General features: G+C 34.3%; 1 protein-coding gene across 4 annotated transcripts in view; it reads left to right on the forward strand.

Moving 5' to 3' along the window:
* The window catches only part of LOC115878141 (transcriptional activator cubitus interruptus), a 234971-nt gene that overhangs the window by 165683 nt on the left and 51508 nt on the right, over positions 1–17780 (forward strand). Inside the window, exon 1 of one of the 4 annotated variants that reach the window (XM_030894517.1) lies at positions 14296–14425. The exons of the other annotated variants lie outside the window; for them this stretch is intronic. Within the exon in view, the coding sequence (XP_030750377.1) occupies positions 14397–14425 (29 nt within the window). The 5' untranslated portion in view covers positions 14296–14396. Of the gene's footprint in view, positions 1–14295; positions 14426–17780 lie in introns of those variants that run through there. 4 annotated transcript variants of the gene reach the window in all.

Genomic DNA, 17780 nt, shown 5'->3' on the forward strand with positions numbered 1-17780 from the left:
AATCTACAATAGAGGATATATCTCTCTTTCTCTATTGCCTCCTTGGAGTTGAGGTTGCAGGAATTGTCCTATTGTAAGGACCTTGACCATGGTCCTCCTCCCTCGAGTTGATGACCCGCCGACTCGATGACCCGCCGACTCGATGTCCTTACATTGAAGTTCTGGCAAAGCGGATGATACGTCTCTGCTTGCCTCCCGGTATTGGACGGCTTTGTATCCTGGCTTTTTCTCTCCTTGGCAGAGAGAGGTTCTCGCTCTCTTTCTTGCCCTTTGGTGGAGATACACAAAGCTGTTTCGTGGTTCCTTTACTCTCCCCTTTTTCAAGCAGTGTTTTGGCTTTTACTTCCGCTGTAGAAAATCCTTTGTGGAGCAGTCGGAGGTATCTCCGTACTCCTGCTCCGCTGAGATCCACTCTCTTCTAGGTTGGTAGAGGAAACGGTAGCTTGTTTAGCTTGTTGGGTCGAGTGTAGGCCTACTAGAGAAGGTGGTAGCTTGTGTACCACTACCGACCCCCGCATGTAGAAGTATGGGAGACAATGAGGTGCCCTCTAGTGCCCCAAGGTTGAGACCATTAGTAGAGAGTAGTCTTCTATCTAGCCACTCAGCCTTTTAACCTGGTTCTGCTATCGTAGGATTTAGGTTTTGGTGAGGTTGTCTTCTCTTGGTCGAGGCAGTTAAAACAAGACCCCCCACCCCCTCTGCTCATGATACATGAGCATAGACAGTAGAGTGTGCCTGGCATGACGAGAGGGTAGTTCTATCCGGCATCGTTATACCTCTTGGTTGAATTCCCAGGCCACGACACTACAGCCCACACCACAAGAAAGTTATTATTCTTGTTAACTAAATATGAATCTAGAAAATAAGTGACCGAATGAGAACCACCCGAAAATAATGGACAGAAAAGATTATGTACGAAATGAAATATCACCAAATTACAAATTGATATAAATTAAAATTCCCCCAAATGTCGATTTTTGGTAAAATGTTGGTCTGATGCAGGGCATTTACACTACAAATTCGATTGCCATTCTACGTGTTCATTTATACTCGGCTGATGATAAGCACACTAAATAAAAAAGTTGACAAGGAGGACAACAATGGCCCAGGATCGGACTGGCCATATAATCAGGGTGGCGATTGCCAGCCAGGCACTAGCCTTCGCAGGCCCCCCTGTTCCATGATCTACATGTAAAATAGTTCATTATTTATTTTAAAATAGAAATGAAACAGAAAAAGTGGCGGTAATATTCCGAGGATATCATCAAAACTTTTTTTGGATTAAAAATATTTACATTTGCATTGCATACCTGTAATGTTTTCCTAAAAGATCGCGCACACTATACCTGCACGGACCGGCACGGACCAGACCAGTAAAATCTACCGGTGAAGGTGACCGTGTTATTTAATAGAGTAGAGCACACTAGACCAGTACCAGCACGTACCGCCACAAGCCACGACCGTCAAAACAGGTCGTGTCGGTCAGGGACAAATATGACCGGCAATATTTATGCCTGGTCGTGCTGTCCGACCTAATGTGCGCACCGGCGAACCAGCACACCTCCACAAACATGCAAATATTGAAGGGTTTGTCAGTATTTCGAGTACGCTAGCTGGCTCAAGTTGCATGATGTAGGTTAGATTTCGTTTATTTTTGTTCGAACCTTTAAATCGTTTTAAATATGAATGAAAAAAAGCTTATTTTACTGGTACAAAAGTATTCAGAGCTGTGCGATACGAGCCAAGCATTTTATATATAGAGACCAAGAAAGAAAAGATGCAATATGGGAGTCGATAGCAAAAAAAAATAATTAAATTTGATTTGTGACATTCGAAAATATTGGAAAAACTTTTCTTCGAATCTTTTTAATTCAGGAAACAAATAATGAAATTCGCCATATTGCTTTCTCTTTTGATTTATAGGGTGAACCCAAAATCTTCTTTTTTTCTTAGCTTCCTTCTCTTCCTCCTCTTCTTCACACAACATGGCTAAAATAATAATTTCTTCCTCTGAACTACTCATTTTCAATACTTCTATGTTGCACGCTCTAGTAGTTGAGCCTTGACAACTGTACTTTTTTCGAAACTCTCGCTTATGTTGCTGGTCTGTGGCGGTAAAGTGTGCGACGTCATGCAGGATGCAGGTTTGTGCTGTGCTGGTCCGTGCCGGTCCGTGCAGGTATAGTGTGCGCGATCTTTAATTTCAAACACTAACAACAAATCAATAGGGAAAAATTGACCAAACGTAAGGCGAAAAAATACGCAAAAAAAATTCACTCGGGTTCTTCCTCTCAATGCCACCCGGGCCCCTCTAACCCAGTCCAACCCTGCAATGACCTGACAATTATTGCATTTTTCGGGCAACTCTCTGGTTCGGTAAAATTTTCTTATATGGGATTTATATTTTCGATCATTATTGCAATCTTCGTTTCGGTGATTTGCGTTCGGTCAATTTTCCTTTGACCATGCAATGGTTTTTGGACAATTTTCCGAATACGTCTAAATATAAATAAAGACTTATCACATCTACTTAGAAACAAATAAATTTGGATAGCCGATTTATATAGAAACGTTTTAAACTCTTGTATTCAGTTCATGTTTTATCTCTTCAATAAAATGAAAAAAAAATATACGTAATTTTATAAATAATATAAGTACTTCTAGTTTGATTTCATTAAAGCGAACCATATTAGGTTTTACCTTCTTCTTTAATTAATCCGGTCCTGTATAGAGGCACCACTACAGAATAAAAGACCCATTCTAGAACCATTTCCGAATGTGAGCAGGGAGAAGCCGTTAGAGAGGATCGGTATAAATTTGAGGCCTCTCTCTCCCCGACAACGGAATAAATTTTTGACACTTGTATGGGTCTCGGAAATTTGTTAAATAGAATCGTTAACGCCGCTGACGTTTTAAGGGAAAAAGGGACGAAGGACGCCTAGCTGCGAAGGATAATGGGCCAAGCTAAGGCCGTTCTATCTTTGATCATTAGTTATCTGCTTTCGAAGGTGTCTTTTCAGTCTTTCTCTCTTTTTTTTTCGAAGTATTTTGTCCAAGGTCTTTTGTCAAGTCAGTTAATTACATATTTCTTAAAAGAGAAAAGATTTTTTGGAAAAGTTTTGAGATAAAATGTAACAAACTTGAAGAAAAGATTGGATAACTGAATGCTAACATTGCTGAAATATTTTTAAGAAAATAAAGAGGACTGAGTATACAGGGTGCTACAAATTCAAGGTACGAGCATTAGTATCTCGGTAACCGTAATAGATACAAACATGGGAAAATTGGGGCAAAGTTGCGCTTATTCACTTGTTCACCAAGATGTTATCAAAAAGTTTTAAAAATATCAAGGATTGCTGAGTTTTTTGGAAAAACGGACTTTTTTTTAAATCAATTTTATTTCCTTTCGTTACTTTTTAGAAAATCAAAAACTAATTGCCCATTCTTATAGCCACTTTATTAGGGCTATCTGATAGTATTTTTATATTTTCAAACTAGCTGATAATTTGTGAGATACAGAGGCCCATTTAATTTTTTTAAATACGGACCTACATTTTTAATTTCAGGTTTTAAATGAACTCGGTGTCCTGAGTACAACGATATGCTACACTTTATACTTTTTTTATTTTTGGTACCTTAACCACAACAAGTCCGACTATTTTTTAAGTTATTTAATCTGATTATATTCATCGCAAAAATATTGATCAGCGCTAATTAACATTGAATAAGGAAAATCGAACCAATTGATATCCAGGCCAGCAATTTAAAGCTATTATTTTTAACTTTTTTATGTGAATTTGAAATCTCAATATGTACGATTTAATAATATGCATAGTATTAATCGTAGTTATAAATAAATCAACTTCGGCAAAGAAACGAGAATTTTTGGTATTGGTATTGGATTTTGAAAAATCTCGCTAAAGAAACGAAAAGAAGCATTACTACTTCCAAGATAAAAGAAAGACAAAACAGAAACATTCCTGAAGAAGCATTATATTAAATGCGAAACGTCGTCTAACAAAAGATTTTTTTTTAATTGATCCTAACCACAACACCCAAGAAACAACAAATAAAACTTAAATCAACTTCTGCATACTAGTTTCTAGTTTCTAATGTTCTACATGTTCGAAAAGGTACCACCCTCCCTATTGCACAAATTTATTTCTCGTTCAATTTTTTTGCATTTTGTATTTTTTATTGTAAATGTTGAGATGTATTGATTTCCGCCCCTATCTTCCAGGGGCGGTTCCCATATTATTTGATTTTTTATATTTTATTATATTTATATTGTTTATTTTATATTATTTTTTATTATTTTATTGCATTAATAATAATTTAATGTTTTACCTTACATCATTATTAAGTTTGAAAGCTGGTCTATATTGTAACGATTGATGAATAGATTAAATATTAAAAGAAAACAGAGCCGGACTTGAAATTAGTTTAAATAAATAGTGTTCAAATGTCCGAAACAAAAAAATATGGTGCGTAAAAATAAAAGTGTGGCATATCATTGTACTCAGGAGACCGAGTTCTTTCAAAACCTGAAATAAAAAATGCAGGTCCGTATTTAAAAAAATTAAGTTGGCCTCTGTATCTCACAAATTATCAGCTAATTTGAAAATCCAAAACCACTATTAGATAGCCCTAATAAAGTGACCATAAGAATATGCAATTAGTTTTTTGATTTTCTAAAAAGTAACGCCAGGAAAAAATAAAATTTATTTTCAAAAAAATCTGTTTTTTTTTTCCAAAAAACTCAGCAATCCATGAAATTTTTAAAACTTTTTTTATGGCGTATTTGTGAACATCCCAAGAATGAATATAGAATATAGCTCGCATTAAAGTATTATTGCTACGACTACTGCTGCGTCATTTTTTATTGTTCTATAATATGACACTTTGTAACCATTAAGAAGATACCATTAATTCTTTACATTTAATATTACTCATAATTATTAATATTTAATTCATTTAAGATCGTCAATTTTCTGGTCGTCGCTTGTCTTTCCATAAGCGTCGCTTTTGCCATATTGGTATTCGTTCGATTTATTTATTTTTATTGTTACCAAAGCTTAAAATATGTGCAAATAAGATCGTTAAATTTTACGACTTGATTGAAAATTGTGACACAAATTAAAATCCTCTTTTTTATGGTTTAATAATAATAAATTCTGTTCGGGGTTGGCATCGATGTCACCAACAAAAATAAAACGTCTCTATATTTTTTAATTAAATTCTTCAAACTGAAAAAGAAAATCAGAATATTTTATCGTGGGTGGGACACAACATTGAAATAAATCTTGTACCATGGTACGTAATCATATGATTTTATACCCTCAAATGATGTGATATCTTAATTTATGTTGATTACAAAATGGTGATATAGAAAATGTATCTAGGTGATTCGAGTAGATATTATGAGGTTTCTCAAAGTCTAATAACTTGACGACTGAAGCTTCCATATAGCTCCTTGCTAATGGCTTGTCGAAGTATAAAGCCTTAGTACAAAGAACCACAGATTTTCTAGGCCATGGCACTGACATAGAATATGTTCTGCCCATTCTTTTTCTGATTAACAGAATCTGCACATGGCGTCATTTGTTAAACTAGACAACTTTAAAGGCCTCTAGAGCTTGCAACTGAGATCCACTACAGTTTTGAAAAATTTCCTGTTTTTTAGGGTTCCGTACCCAAAGGGTAAACACGGGAACTAAGACTTCGCTGTCCGTCCATCCATCCATCGTACTTTCAAAAAAACATTATCTTTTAAGTAAGAATTTTACATAGAATCTTTCAAGTCCTCAATCAAGTCCAGTTAAAGCGTTAGGACTTTACGCTGCTATGACGTTGGAGCCGTAGTAAGGCAGGTTCGAATCCTAGTCAAGGCGACTTTTTTTTAATCGTTTTTTCCGACTCGCACTTGACCAATTTTTTTTGCTTATTAGGGTGCCGTAAATTTTGAGTATTCTGTTATGAACTGATTTGCCTGTCTCAATCTTGACGATTGTTTCCATCATTCTGGAAATTCGTTGACCACCTACTGTTTTATTATTATCTTTGTAATTGCTTTTGCAGCATCGCAGAAAAATTCTGATGAATGATATTTGATGGTGAGCTAGCTGATTTAATTTGGTTTGATTGAGCTTGATACGATGCGTTTGGGTCTACAACATAATCATTTTATTTTACAAGCAAAATCGATTTTTCAAAATTTTTCGAAAAAGGTTCAAAGGGCCAAAAATTCTTGGCTACTAACCAAAATAATACTACTACTAATAAGTTAATTCTACGTAGAATCCACTAACACGAACCGTGATAAATTATCTCTAAACAGAGTGTTTTGAGAAAATATACAGGGTGAGTGTTAAATAAGTGCAAATATTTTCAGGGCTGGTAGATCTCGATAAAAGAAACATATTTTCTCTTTACCGGTTACAAATAAATTCAAAATAACCGAGTTATTTTACTTTGATAATTTAGAAAAAATGTTTTTTTGCTAAAATACTGAGAACCAATGGATCTTTTCTGGATTTTCTTTCTTATAAATTTAATCTACTACCTCCTATGTTGCTATATTATCAACAAAGTACGTTTGGTTGTCCAAATTTTGAAAAAAAAAATTGTCAAAAAAAACCTCATGGTCGTGTTTCTGGGGTCTATACTACCCCTAATAATATTTGCACTTATTTAAGACTCACCCTGTATAAAACAAACCGATGTTTTTCTTCTTTTAATATTTAAGCAACGAATATCTCACACACAACACCTTTTATTACCGTTATCTCTACACGTGTTTTTTTCGATATTAAGGGGTCGTTCTATACCGGAAACGCTGCGATCTGTACTAGTACTACTACTAACCTATTGTTTTTACACAATGATTGCATCAAAAATGGTATCGAGTCTCTTATTCAGCTTGTGCAGCTTGTGCAGGTCCTTGATAATTTTAAAAAATAATCATAGGGTGGGAGCATAGTTTTTCCGGTTCTAGCCTTGCTTTCTCAAATACAAAGTACTGGCATGCTTGCTATCCATAGTCTCGTAATGACATATTATTTGCTCTGCTGTTTCAGGATCTTTACCGCAGAGTCTGCATCACTTACCTCCTTGATACAGGTTGAGCTTGTCCAGGTAGTACTTGACAGTCACCAAATGGCCTGTTGTAATCCACACTTTATTTCTGCTGAGCATTGCCATATTCTGCCTTTACTAGTTGCCTTTTCTAGTTGCCTTTACTTGTTTCTCCATTTGACTGTTTGCTTTTTCCTGATCTAGAGTTTTACTGCCCTACGAATCATACATTCCCAGTACTGGCCCTATTATACCAGTGTTACCAACTCATTAGGCATTCTACTAAATTGTAGTAGGTTTCTCAGAAAACTCTGTAGAATATTTTATTGCAAGTTAGTAGGATAATTGGTAGGTTTTGTCTGGCAATAATTTCAATGATTATATCGACATGTTTTAGCCTCAAGATTAAATAAATAAAAAAATGAATGCGATAAATTTTACATTGGTGAAACATCTAGACCCTTAAATGTTAGAATTAAAGAACATAAAGATTATTTAAGAAAGGGAGATTTTCACAAATCTATAAGATTTGTCAGCATGCATGGGACGCAGGGCATAGAGTAGATTTTGATAACGCCAAAATTCTAATGAAAGAAGCGATAGCCTCTAAAAGAAAAATAAAAGAGGCTTTTTTAATACAATCTAATAAAAATAAATGTATTGCTCATGCATCTGTAGATGTTAGTAATGTATGGCAATCGCTTCTTTGATTTTAAAGAACATAACATAAATAAACATAACATATGTAAAATTTAAAAATAATCATACAGAAAGTTTGGGGCTTTTTGGTTTTACCTTATTAAGTAATTGTTATCAGGTAGTAATTGTTAATTTTGAAGTTTAACTTGATATATAATGTTATTTTAACAGAACGTCAACGGTTTCTTGTAGACGTATCTGTTTTAAAAAAACTAAAGTGTTCTCATAATAGTTTGAATTTAAATATTTAAATAGTTTTTTTTTCTTTATTCTTTGTATTTTTTTGCTTCTGACGACGGAAAGAGATAGACTTTCCGAAACGTTAAGCATTTTTTTCTTTTTGTTAGGCAAATTTCTTAACTATTCAAACATAACTTCTGACAAGCAGTGTCCATTTAGGTTTAACGCAGAAGTGTTTACAAAAAATAACTATTTTATTTTGTAGATTTTTCTTGCAGTGCAGTGGCTAAATACCCATAAAGGATTTTTTTGGAGAGATTAAATAAATAGATAGACACCTTGTGAATTCCCAAAAATCGAATAATCCATGCCATAATAAACCATAATATTTCCAATCTCACAAGATGAATTCTCCCACCAGCGACATACACAGTGTAAACAGTGTGAATGAAACCACAGCCAATAGTCAACAGGAGAAGTATGTTTTCCTGTATTTTATTTAATAGAGTTGAGTTTTCTGAAATTTTGGAAATTTGGGATTCTGGTTAGGTTAGGTTGTGAAGATTTTTGGTTTGGTTTACCGGTAGGATGATTACCGAAGAGTTGGAAGTAGTGATCTGGTTACAGTTGGGGGTTGGAACCTTTGATATTATAACAACAAAATAAAACACTAATTCACCACAATATACCAAAACACTTTTACTTTTGAACTGGACGAGCGTTTTGCTAACCATGTTAGCATCATCAGCAGATGATTAAAACTAATAGTGAATAGTTTTTAATTATCTGCTGATGATGCTAACGTGGTTAACGAAAAGCGCGTCTGGTGCCAAAGTAACAGTGTTTTGGTGTATTGTGGTGAATTATGGTGGTGTTTTATTTTGCTTTTGCAGTACTGATCTAGTCCAATAGCATTCCGATAAAGGCATTCCGTCTCTAGACAAAACAGGGTCTAAGCTTTTATGTCAAGTTAGCCCATTCTGGCATAGAGTAAGGATATGTATCTGGACCGAATATTTCATCGATTAGGCCGAAAGAAAAAGGGCAAAAAAGGGTAACGCGGAGCGTCGAGAAGTGGCTCGTTTAAATCGAGAGCGGCCCGGACGGCTGATAAGGCTCATTAACACCTCGATCACGTGACAGGTCGGTTCGTCGGTAATTGGCCCCGTTATCAGATCGAAAGCGAACGCGCGGACACGATTCTCGCTACCGAAGTGGCAGTTTGTGTGCAAAAGACCTGCATGTGCACGACACTCTGTCTTTGTTTTCGTGCCCTACCGGATGAGATGGTACTCGCTACTCTCTGTGTGCGAGGGTGTGTGTGTATTGCAAAAGAGAATTTCAATGTTAACAGATTGATTATTGGTATTGGCGTCGTCGTGCTAGGCGAGTCTGCTTAGAAGCGCTCGGAAATTTTATTCGTTTATCAACATTGATCGTGATCCCGCAACGTTAAAGAGGGAAATACGTTGGGAAGAACATGTAAATTCGTATTGAGCTGCGTGGTTTATTCTTTTTTATTACTTAGTTGTAGGGAAATAGATTTTTTTTAAAATGAAAACGCGTCATTTTACCATAAATCAATTTCTTTCCATTATTACTAAAGGCGTAATGGTAAATAAAACAACCCCAGAGTTCCCAACTGGCAAAGGAGTACGACATGGAGACGCGATATCCCTAAAGCTGTTTACAGCAACTTTAGAAGAAATCTTCCGTCAACTGGACTGACTCAACCAAGGATTAAAAGTAGATGGAGAATATCTTAACTGTCTAAGATTCGCTGATGCCATAGTCCTGATTGCCAATGGTCCTGATGAACTACAAGCACAAATTAATTAACTAAATACAGCCAGCGGTAAAGTGGGTTTTAAAATGAATTTAGGAAAAACTAAAAGTAATGTACAAAGAACTAGTGGAAAGAAAAGACATTCGATAAATAACAACACTGGTAATAGTAGAAGAATATATAAGAATATATAGATAATAGACAGTAGAATTTTAATAAACAAAAAAGTTTCCTCAAAAGTACCGATTTTAATAAGCAATTTTAGCCAAAAAAATTTGTGGATTATCCAGTAAATTTGAAAATATTGAAATAAAATTATGGTACTATTTGATGCCGCGGACATTAACCTATGCGATGCTGCCGCTATTTCACTTCAATTTTTCTGGTTCTTAAAAAAATGGATTATCTACGGAAACCAAACCAACTCAAAACTAAACCAACTTAATAGTATTTTTGTAAAATCACAGTGTGTTTTGATTGCTGTATTATGACAACTTCAATTATTAAGTCTTCTTAGGGCTCATGCTACTACATTAATATTTGACATGCTAAATTTAACGATTTATTTTTATGTTAATAATTATGTTTTTTTGGTTAGAAATGATTAATATTTATTCGCAAACAAGTGAATGTTGTCATTGTGAAAATTAGTCTCTGAAGTTTTCTAAATTCTAAAAATATTTGTAAAGTTAGGTTAACTCAAATCATATGAATCAGTTAAAAATTTCTTAGATCAAGCATAAGAAGTAGCTCTTAAGGATAATTTCTTAGAGTTACTGTTAACTCCATAAAACTACGTTTTGTAATAACATTGATTTGGTTTGGTTTGGTTTGGGTATTATGAGTAAATGTAGAAAACTACAAACATGAATGCATGTTAATTTAATTAATGATAAACAAAAACAAAAACTATTCGATCTATTCTCCTTACTTCACTAGTCCCCAGATACTTTACCAAAATTTTTTTGTGGCTGTTTCGCGACTTTTGATACAGGAAAATATGATATTTTTCACCTTTTTTATCGCCTTTTTCATAGCATAGAACTTAATTGCTCCTTATTAATCCAAAAAATCAATTAACCCAAAAAATATCCTCAGGGTGGTAAGAAAAAAAATACAAGCAACAGTCCGGGGAAAAGATATTACTGGGCTTATTACTATAAAATCTTACTGTTTGAAATCAAAATTTCTGTGTTTACGATACAGTATGTAATAAAAGCATAAATGTTTCGCCATTTTAGAACACGCAAAAATTCTAAGCTTCATTCAGAACCTCCCAATTAATGGAATAAATTAGTGGTTTCAATTACACTTCATACTTTTTAGTTTACTATCATTCACAATGTCTAAAAAACTCAATGAAAATTAATAAAATATCCTAGCAACAGCTTGCAGTCGTCTGTTGTATCCATAGAGAAAGCACGATATTTAGCTCATGAAACAATAAACTTTTGATTTCTAACCAAAATTTCTCTCGACGGATGATAATCCAAGGCCAAAATGACATTCTTCGCAAATTTTGAAGTATAATTAGTGGAAAAGTCAAAAGTTTGTTAACTTTTTCTTCTAATTGAATTTGACTACCACTAATTTTAACGTTCTTCTAAATGCTTACATTGAAATTAAAGGAGCAAACTTCTACGCTAATTTAAACTATTAATTTATTCCACTAATTGCGAGGTTCTGAATGAAGCTGTATGAAATACGCGTTTTTCTCAAAATTTTAATAATAAAATAGTTTTTTTCGCATGTAAACACAATCCGAGAAAATTACTGTATATTTTTTAGTGGTCAATTTTCTTGGACACTCATATCAATTTTAAGCCCTCTGCAGTGACTTAATCTGGACCTGCCCTACTCAGCCTCTCCTACTACCTGCCCGCTTTCAAAACTGAAAAACCGTAGCGCGCCCATTGTCCCAAACTCTCTTCTTTAGGTACAAAAACGCCGGAAAGAGAAAAAGAAGAACTTCGAAAAAAAGGAGACGGCCAACGAGATGGAGAAGGAGCGCGCCGTAGCCCCGTCTCTGCTTATTGAGATGTCAGCGTTGACAGATCGACCGTTTAGGCGGAACTTTAACGACTTCCACACTTGCTAGCACGACATGTTTTCGGGTGGAAGGCGCGGACATGTGGCAACGTGGCGGTCGTGTAGGTGCTTTACAGGGCAGAGGCGTAGACGAATTCTTTTTTTTTCCTTTTTACTTTTTCGATGTTTGTTTAGGAGCGTTGTATATGTTAATGGCAGATTTTTTATTGTTTTGCATGATAATATGTTTTGTAAAGTTGTACATTTTCCTTTTACGATTTACAATTTCTTACAACAAAATTTTAAAATAAAAAAACTTACTTTATTAGACAAGTTGCTCTATTTAGTTTTACAGGCAATACTTTGTTAAATAAATCACAATATAGTGATTGTTTTACAAAGCAGTTGTTATATTATTATAAAATTGTACAACCAAAAAGTAATTGACAAATAATGAGTCAAATGTATACTTAAATTTTAACAAATATTATATATTGCTCATATCCTGAGAAACGGAAGAACTACTGAACTTAGATACTTAGATATCTCCTTATTCGACATTAATATTGAAATTTTACATATCATTTCGTCATGTATATGACACTTAGATTAGATTCTTTGATATCCTATCACCCTGTTCCACTGAAACCCTTTTAGAACTGTTGTGGTCCTCTTCTGATCTTTAGGTTACATTTTCCAGTTCTATCCCTCTCGAAAAGTTTAACAAATTGGAAACTGAACCCTCCATGTAGTACTTTGTCAATGGCCTATCATTATCTAGTACTATAATCCGCGGTTTTACCACAGTTATATCGTGCAGTTTCATTGGTCTTGTCTGAAATGTTTAAGCGGTTTTTTTGCGGTTAAAACACTTCTTGAGATTGGCGAAATCACAAAAACCGTTTTAATTTTGTACTCCCATTCAGTCTTCTTTATTTTTTAGTGATTTCTTTATAATATGTGCTTCGCTACTAAGTCTTAATTCATCGTAATGTACTAGTCAGTTTTGCTGATTTTGCATTTTGCTCATTACTTCATTCATTCTTCGTCTCCTTATGTATCTGTTTTTCTGCATTATCTACTAACTCCTGAATTGGTATGTCAGTTGCTGGCTATCTAATAGAGTATTCACTTAGCCTGCTTCCATCTACTTTACTTCCGATTATCAATCTCTCCATAACTTCATGTTTTCTCAAAACATGATCATGAAATTTTAAGGAATTATGCATGGTTATGGTCGAGAATCACTGTGTAATAAGAACTGTCCAAGGGGTTCTAGTATTATGCTCCAGCACAACATTTCCATGGTGTTTATTTTCTTTCACTCCAATTGATTTATGGTTCATGATTGTGAGGCATAACTTGGCTTGCTTGGTGTTTTTTTGGTTGTCAATCTTCTTGATAGTTGCTTCAATTCAGTACCTTTGCCTACCATTTCAGTCCCATTCAGTTGATTGATCTGTGACAGCTATGCATATATCAGTCAAAAATTGTTCTCCGATTGGAGTTAGTGCCTTTCTCTGAAAATTTATGGAATAAATCATGTTATAGACGATGATTTGGCTATGATTTCTGTACCATTTGAGGAAGAATGGCTGACTCGAACAAGAAAGAAGAAATGGGAACATAAGACTTAGTTAAAAATGGAAATGATGGAGAATTCAGTACTCTTTTAAGACATTAATCGATGATTTGAAACCAAATTATATGAGTAATTTTGAATTTGTATTTGTTAATAATATAGAACCCCACTTAAAAAACAATTTATAGAGAAGGTCAATATTTATATCAAAACAAGAAAATATCAACTTAAGTTATGACTGAAATCGAGATTACTACTACTCCGTAGCTCTACAACCCTTCGTGGGTTTAAGTCCATGGTCTTAAGATCGCTCTCGATGTTGTACAATGGAGAAATCTCCATCTTGTACCTGATCTTCCTAGGGGGTCTTCGGCCTTTTGGGTTAGATTACCAGACTAGCCTAGCCCATGTACCATCCGGTTGTTTCAGGATATATCCTGCCCATTGTAGTCTCTAGGACTTGATTTTGTGCACAATATCAGGATCTATATACAGGCCATGCACTTTTTCATTCGTTCTGATTCTACTTCATTTAATAATGAATCAAACACATATTTCATAAAGAAACCATTCACAAATCTTCTTAATTTTGAACATTAAGTGCTTTTTCTGCCTTCGACGAAAAATTCGAAAAAAAACTGGTACCTCCGCCTATGCGGTGGTTCTTTCTTAAAGATCGCTTTGTTAAAGGCACTGCATGTTAATTTCTCGGACTTGAATAGGGCCTAGCCAGCCAAGAAGAAGAGATACTTGTGTGTGTCTCCTCGGAACGCCGTATAGCTTAATTTTTCGTAATTTATATTTGTGAGAGCGCGAGTGTGAGTGCGCGCGGCGCGTTCGTATACGGCCAGCGAGGCCAGCCAGCGAGCGCAATTTATGTGCCTCTTTCTTATTTTGATTGAGCAATTAATTTTACGGCCGTTTTGTGCTTAGAGAACGAGTGAGTTTTGGGCGCGGAGAATGGGAAGAAAAATACGTCGGAGAGAAGAAAAGCATTTTCGTGTTGTGCCTTTTTTTGATTGTTGGTTCTGAGTAGTTTTGTTTTGGATGAATTTTGAGTTTTCGATAAAGATGGGGTGAGTGTTTTTGATATTTGTTTGTGATATTATGGTCTAAAAATGTAAGCTTGATCTAGAAACTCGAAATTAGTGAAATAGTTTATAGTTTCAATTATACTTTATACTTAAGAGTTTACTATCATTTCGAATATCCAAAAATACAGTTCAAATTAGTACAATAGTTTGCGGTAGTCAGTTATATCCATAAAAATAGCCTAATAATTAGCTACCTACGTAAGTATGTACATACAATTTTTCTTGACTTGTGGTAATCAAAGGCCAAAATGACAATACTGGCAAATTTATAAGTATAATTACCTAGTGGAAGAAATAAAAAGTATGTTACTCTTTCTGCTGATTGAAACTACTGATTTCTACTTATTTAAAATTTACCACTAATTTTGACATTCTGAATACTCGCATTAAAACTAGAGGAACAAACTTCTACGCTAAAGCTTTATTCAGAACCTCGAAATTAGTAGAATAAATTAGTGGTTTCAGTTAGCATAGAAGTTTGTTCCTCTAATATCAATGTAGAGATTCAGAACGTCAAAATTAGTGCTAGTAATTTTCGATTAGTAGAAAATGTTAATAGAATTTGCGAGTAATGTCATTTTGGTATCTGGATATCATCCGTCAAGAGAAATTGTGGTTAGAAATAAAAAGTTTATTGTTTTATAAACTAATTATTAGGATTTTTCTATGGATACAACTAACTACCACAAGATGTTGATAGGATATCCTATTAATTTTAATTGCGTTTTTTAGTCATTGTGAATGATCGTAAAATCACAAGTTTAAAGTATAATTAAAACCACTAATTTCGAGGTTCTGAATAAAGCTTAAGAGCTTTTTAATTGTTAATAAATTTGATTAAAGTATCAACAAACTTTAATCAAATTGATTAACAGTTAAAGTTAAAAAGGCACAATGACACTACTTTGGCTTTTTAAAAGTATTTTCTTTGAATTCAATTAAAAATGATCTCTGTCTAATTTTCAATACTAAGAAATATATGGCTAAAAATAGAGATTCTTGGCTAAAATTTTGAAAAATTCTATTTGAAAAAATTGCTTGTTTTTTTAATTTTACATAATTATTCCAATTTTCAGACATCCCTAAAGTATTTTTTTTATTTTCGTAATTTTTAACCAATAGCAGTCGATTTTCATAGTAGAAACAATTATAACTGATAGTAGTCAGTTTGCAAATGAAATATATACAGTGATCCTATATTTAGTTAAATATCTAAATATATAAAACAAAGTCTAGTTACACCATTTAGGTTACCAAAAAGGTTAGTTACACCATTTATAACTGAAGAACGGCTGAACCGATTTTAATGTCAGTCAACTATAATCATATGGCAGACATAGGCAGTCCTTTGCAGTCGTTGGCAGTCGCTTGGCAATAAAATGATATTTTGGCCGTACATGTCCATTTTTTACTCAAGTGAGACACCCCTCATACGAGGTTATATCGAGGAATAAACGATTATATTAAAAATATACCTAACTGATATATGCATTCAAATAAGTTTTATGGAATATTCTTTAGAAAGATCCACAATACCCTTGTCCATGTATACAGTTGAATCAATAATTGATCTATACGTGCCCGTGACCCTTTGTTTTTAATTTTGGCTTCGAAAAATATTTGTTTTTACTTTAGCTCCAACTGTATGTCGGATAATTAAAAAGACAGACGCTCATTTTTTTCGAATTGCTTTGCTTAAGTTCGAAAGAGATCGTATAAAAAGGTAATTGATTTGGTGTTAATCATAGTTTTCTAACGTGCGCGCAAAGATCCATTGATTCGACTACACAAGGTGTAGAAGTTTCATTTATATTTCGATTTCTTCCAAATAATTTCTGAACTAATGTCAACGTGTGAGTGAAAATTGGTGTCTTGGTGCTTTTTTACATGAGAAATATGATTTCGATATCAATATGACCCCCACTTGTAGGGGGCGCCACCTACATATTTTTAAGTGGTTTGAAGATTAATAACTTTTTGTCCGGACCAGTATGAAACTACTGAGTGAAAAAATACACTTTTCTGTATTTTTTTTACGTAAAAAAGGCTCTTGGGAAAAATCGCTCCGAGTAACCGTTTTCAGGATATTTGGAATAGAAATAGTCAATACATGTCATTATTGACAAAAAAAATAAAGATATTGACTAGATAGTTATTTGACTGGAATGATAAATTTGTGAATTTTTTATTTTTTTAAGCTACTCATGACTTTTTTCTATAAATGAATATAATAAGACAGTTTCTGTTGAAACTTTTTTTTTACGAAAATGTATATATTTTCAGTCAATAGACTTGAGCACGCACGCACTGATCCTTCGCGAATGCTCAAGTGTAAACGGCTGTGCTGCACGCTCATTCTGAATCTGTCTGTGCGCGAACAGCCGCGAACATGAGCCGTCTGGTGTCGGTTTTTGGTTCGTGCTTAAAGGGATTTTATGTGTGCGCGAACGCTCAGTTTGCACTGGCAATTGGTTTTGTATGCGTTCTTGCTGCGTGTTTGATTTTTTTTCGTTTTCTTTATTAAAATTATGGAGTGGATCAATGTATCTTCGTTATTATTAATTGAAGAATGTAAAAAAATAACGCATGGGAAGACCTTGTAAATAAAATTAATATTGAACATGTCGATATTAATGAAATTGCTATTCTAAAATGTGTATCTTCTGTTCGTAATTTTTGGTGTTATTAAATTTTGTAAATATTCAAAGTCGGGCCTGGTCATTCTTGTAAAGTTTTTAAACTGATCATAGCTCCCCTCAGACACTAAGTTGTTGCAGTAAATTATATCGATTTCGAAAAATTTGGCTTTGCCACCAGCGATGATGTTTTCGATTTTTCTTCTTTTTAATAATTAAGCTGTGCATAACAATGACAGCCCCGATTATTTTTTGGTCGTCCATTATTTTCGCAAACACAACTCTGCTGTGCGCGCACAAGTGGATCACTTCATTCGTCGAAAAATAAATTGTTAATTTGAACGGAGCCGAGAGCGCGAACGAATGCCGTGCGCGCACGCTCAGCTCGTGTGTACTCAACTCTAAACGCACCTTAATACAGGTACGGACGAAAAGTTATTACTCTTCAAAACAGCTAAAATATAGGTGGTGCCCCCTACAAGTAGGATTCAAATCGACATCGAAATCAAATTTCCCATGCCAAAAAACATCCGGACACCAATTTTTATCCAAATATCGATTATAGTTCCGATATGATTTGGAAAAAAACTGAAATGAAAATGAAACTTCTACGCCCTGTATCTCCGAAATGAAGCATTTTAGGACATGCATTTATATGAACTTTTTTTAACTTTATATGCAGAATATGCTCCCGAAGTTCT

The sequence above is a fragment of the Sitophilus oryzae genome, unplaced genomic scaffold, assembly GCF_002938485.1.
Source record: "Sitophilus oryzae breed Bouriz unplaced genomic scaffold, Soryzae_2.0 scaffold_1500_pilon_pilon, whole genome shotgun sequence".
Classification (NCBI taxonomy): domain Eukaryota; kingdom Metazoa; phylum Arthropoda; class Insecta; order Coleoptera; family Curculionidae; genus Sitophilus; species Sitophilus oryzae.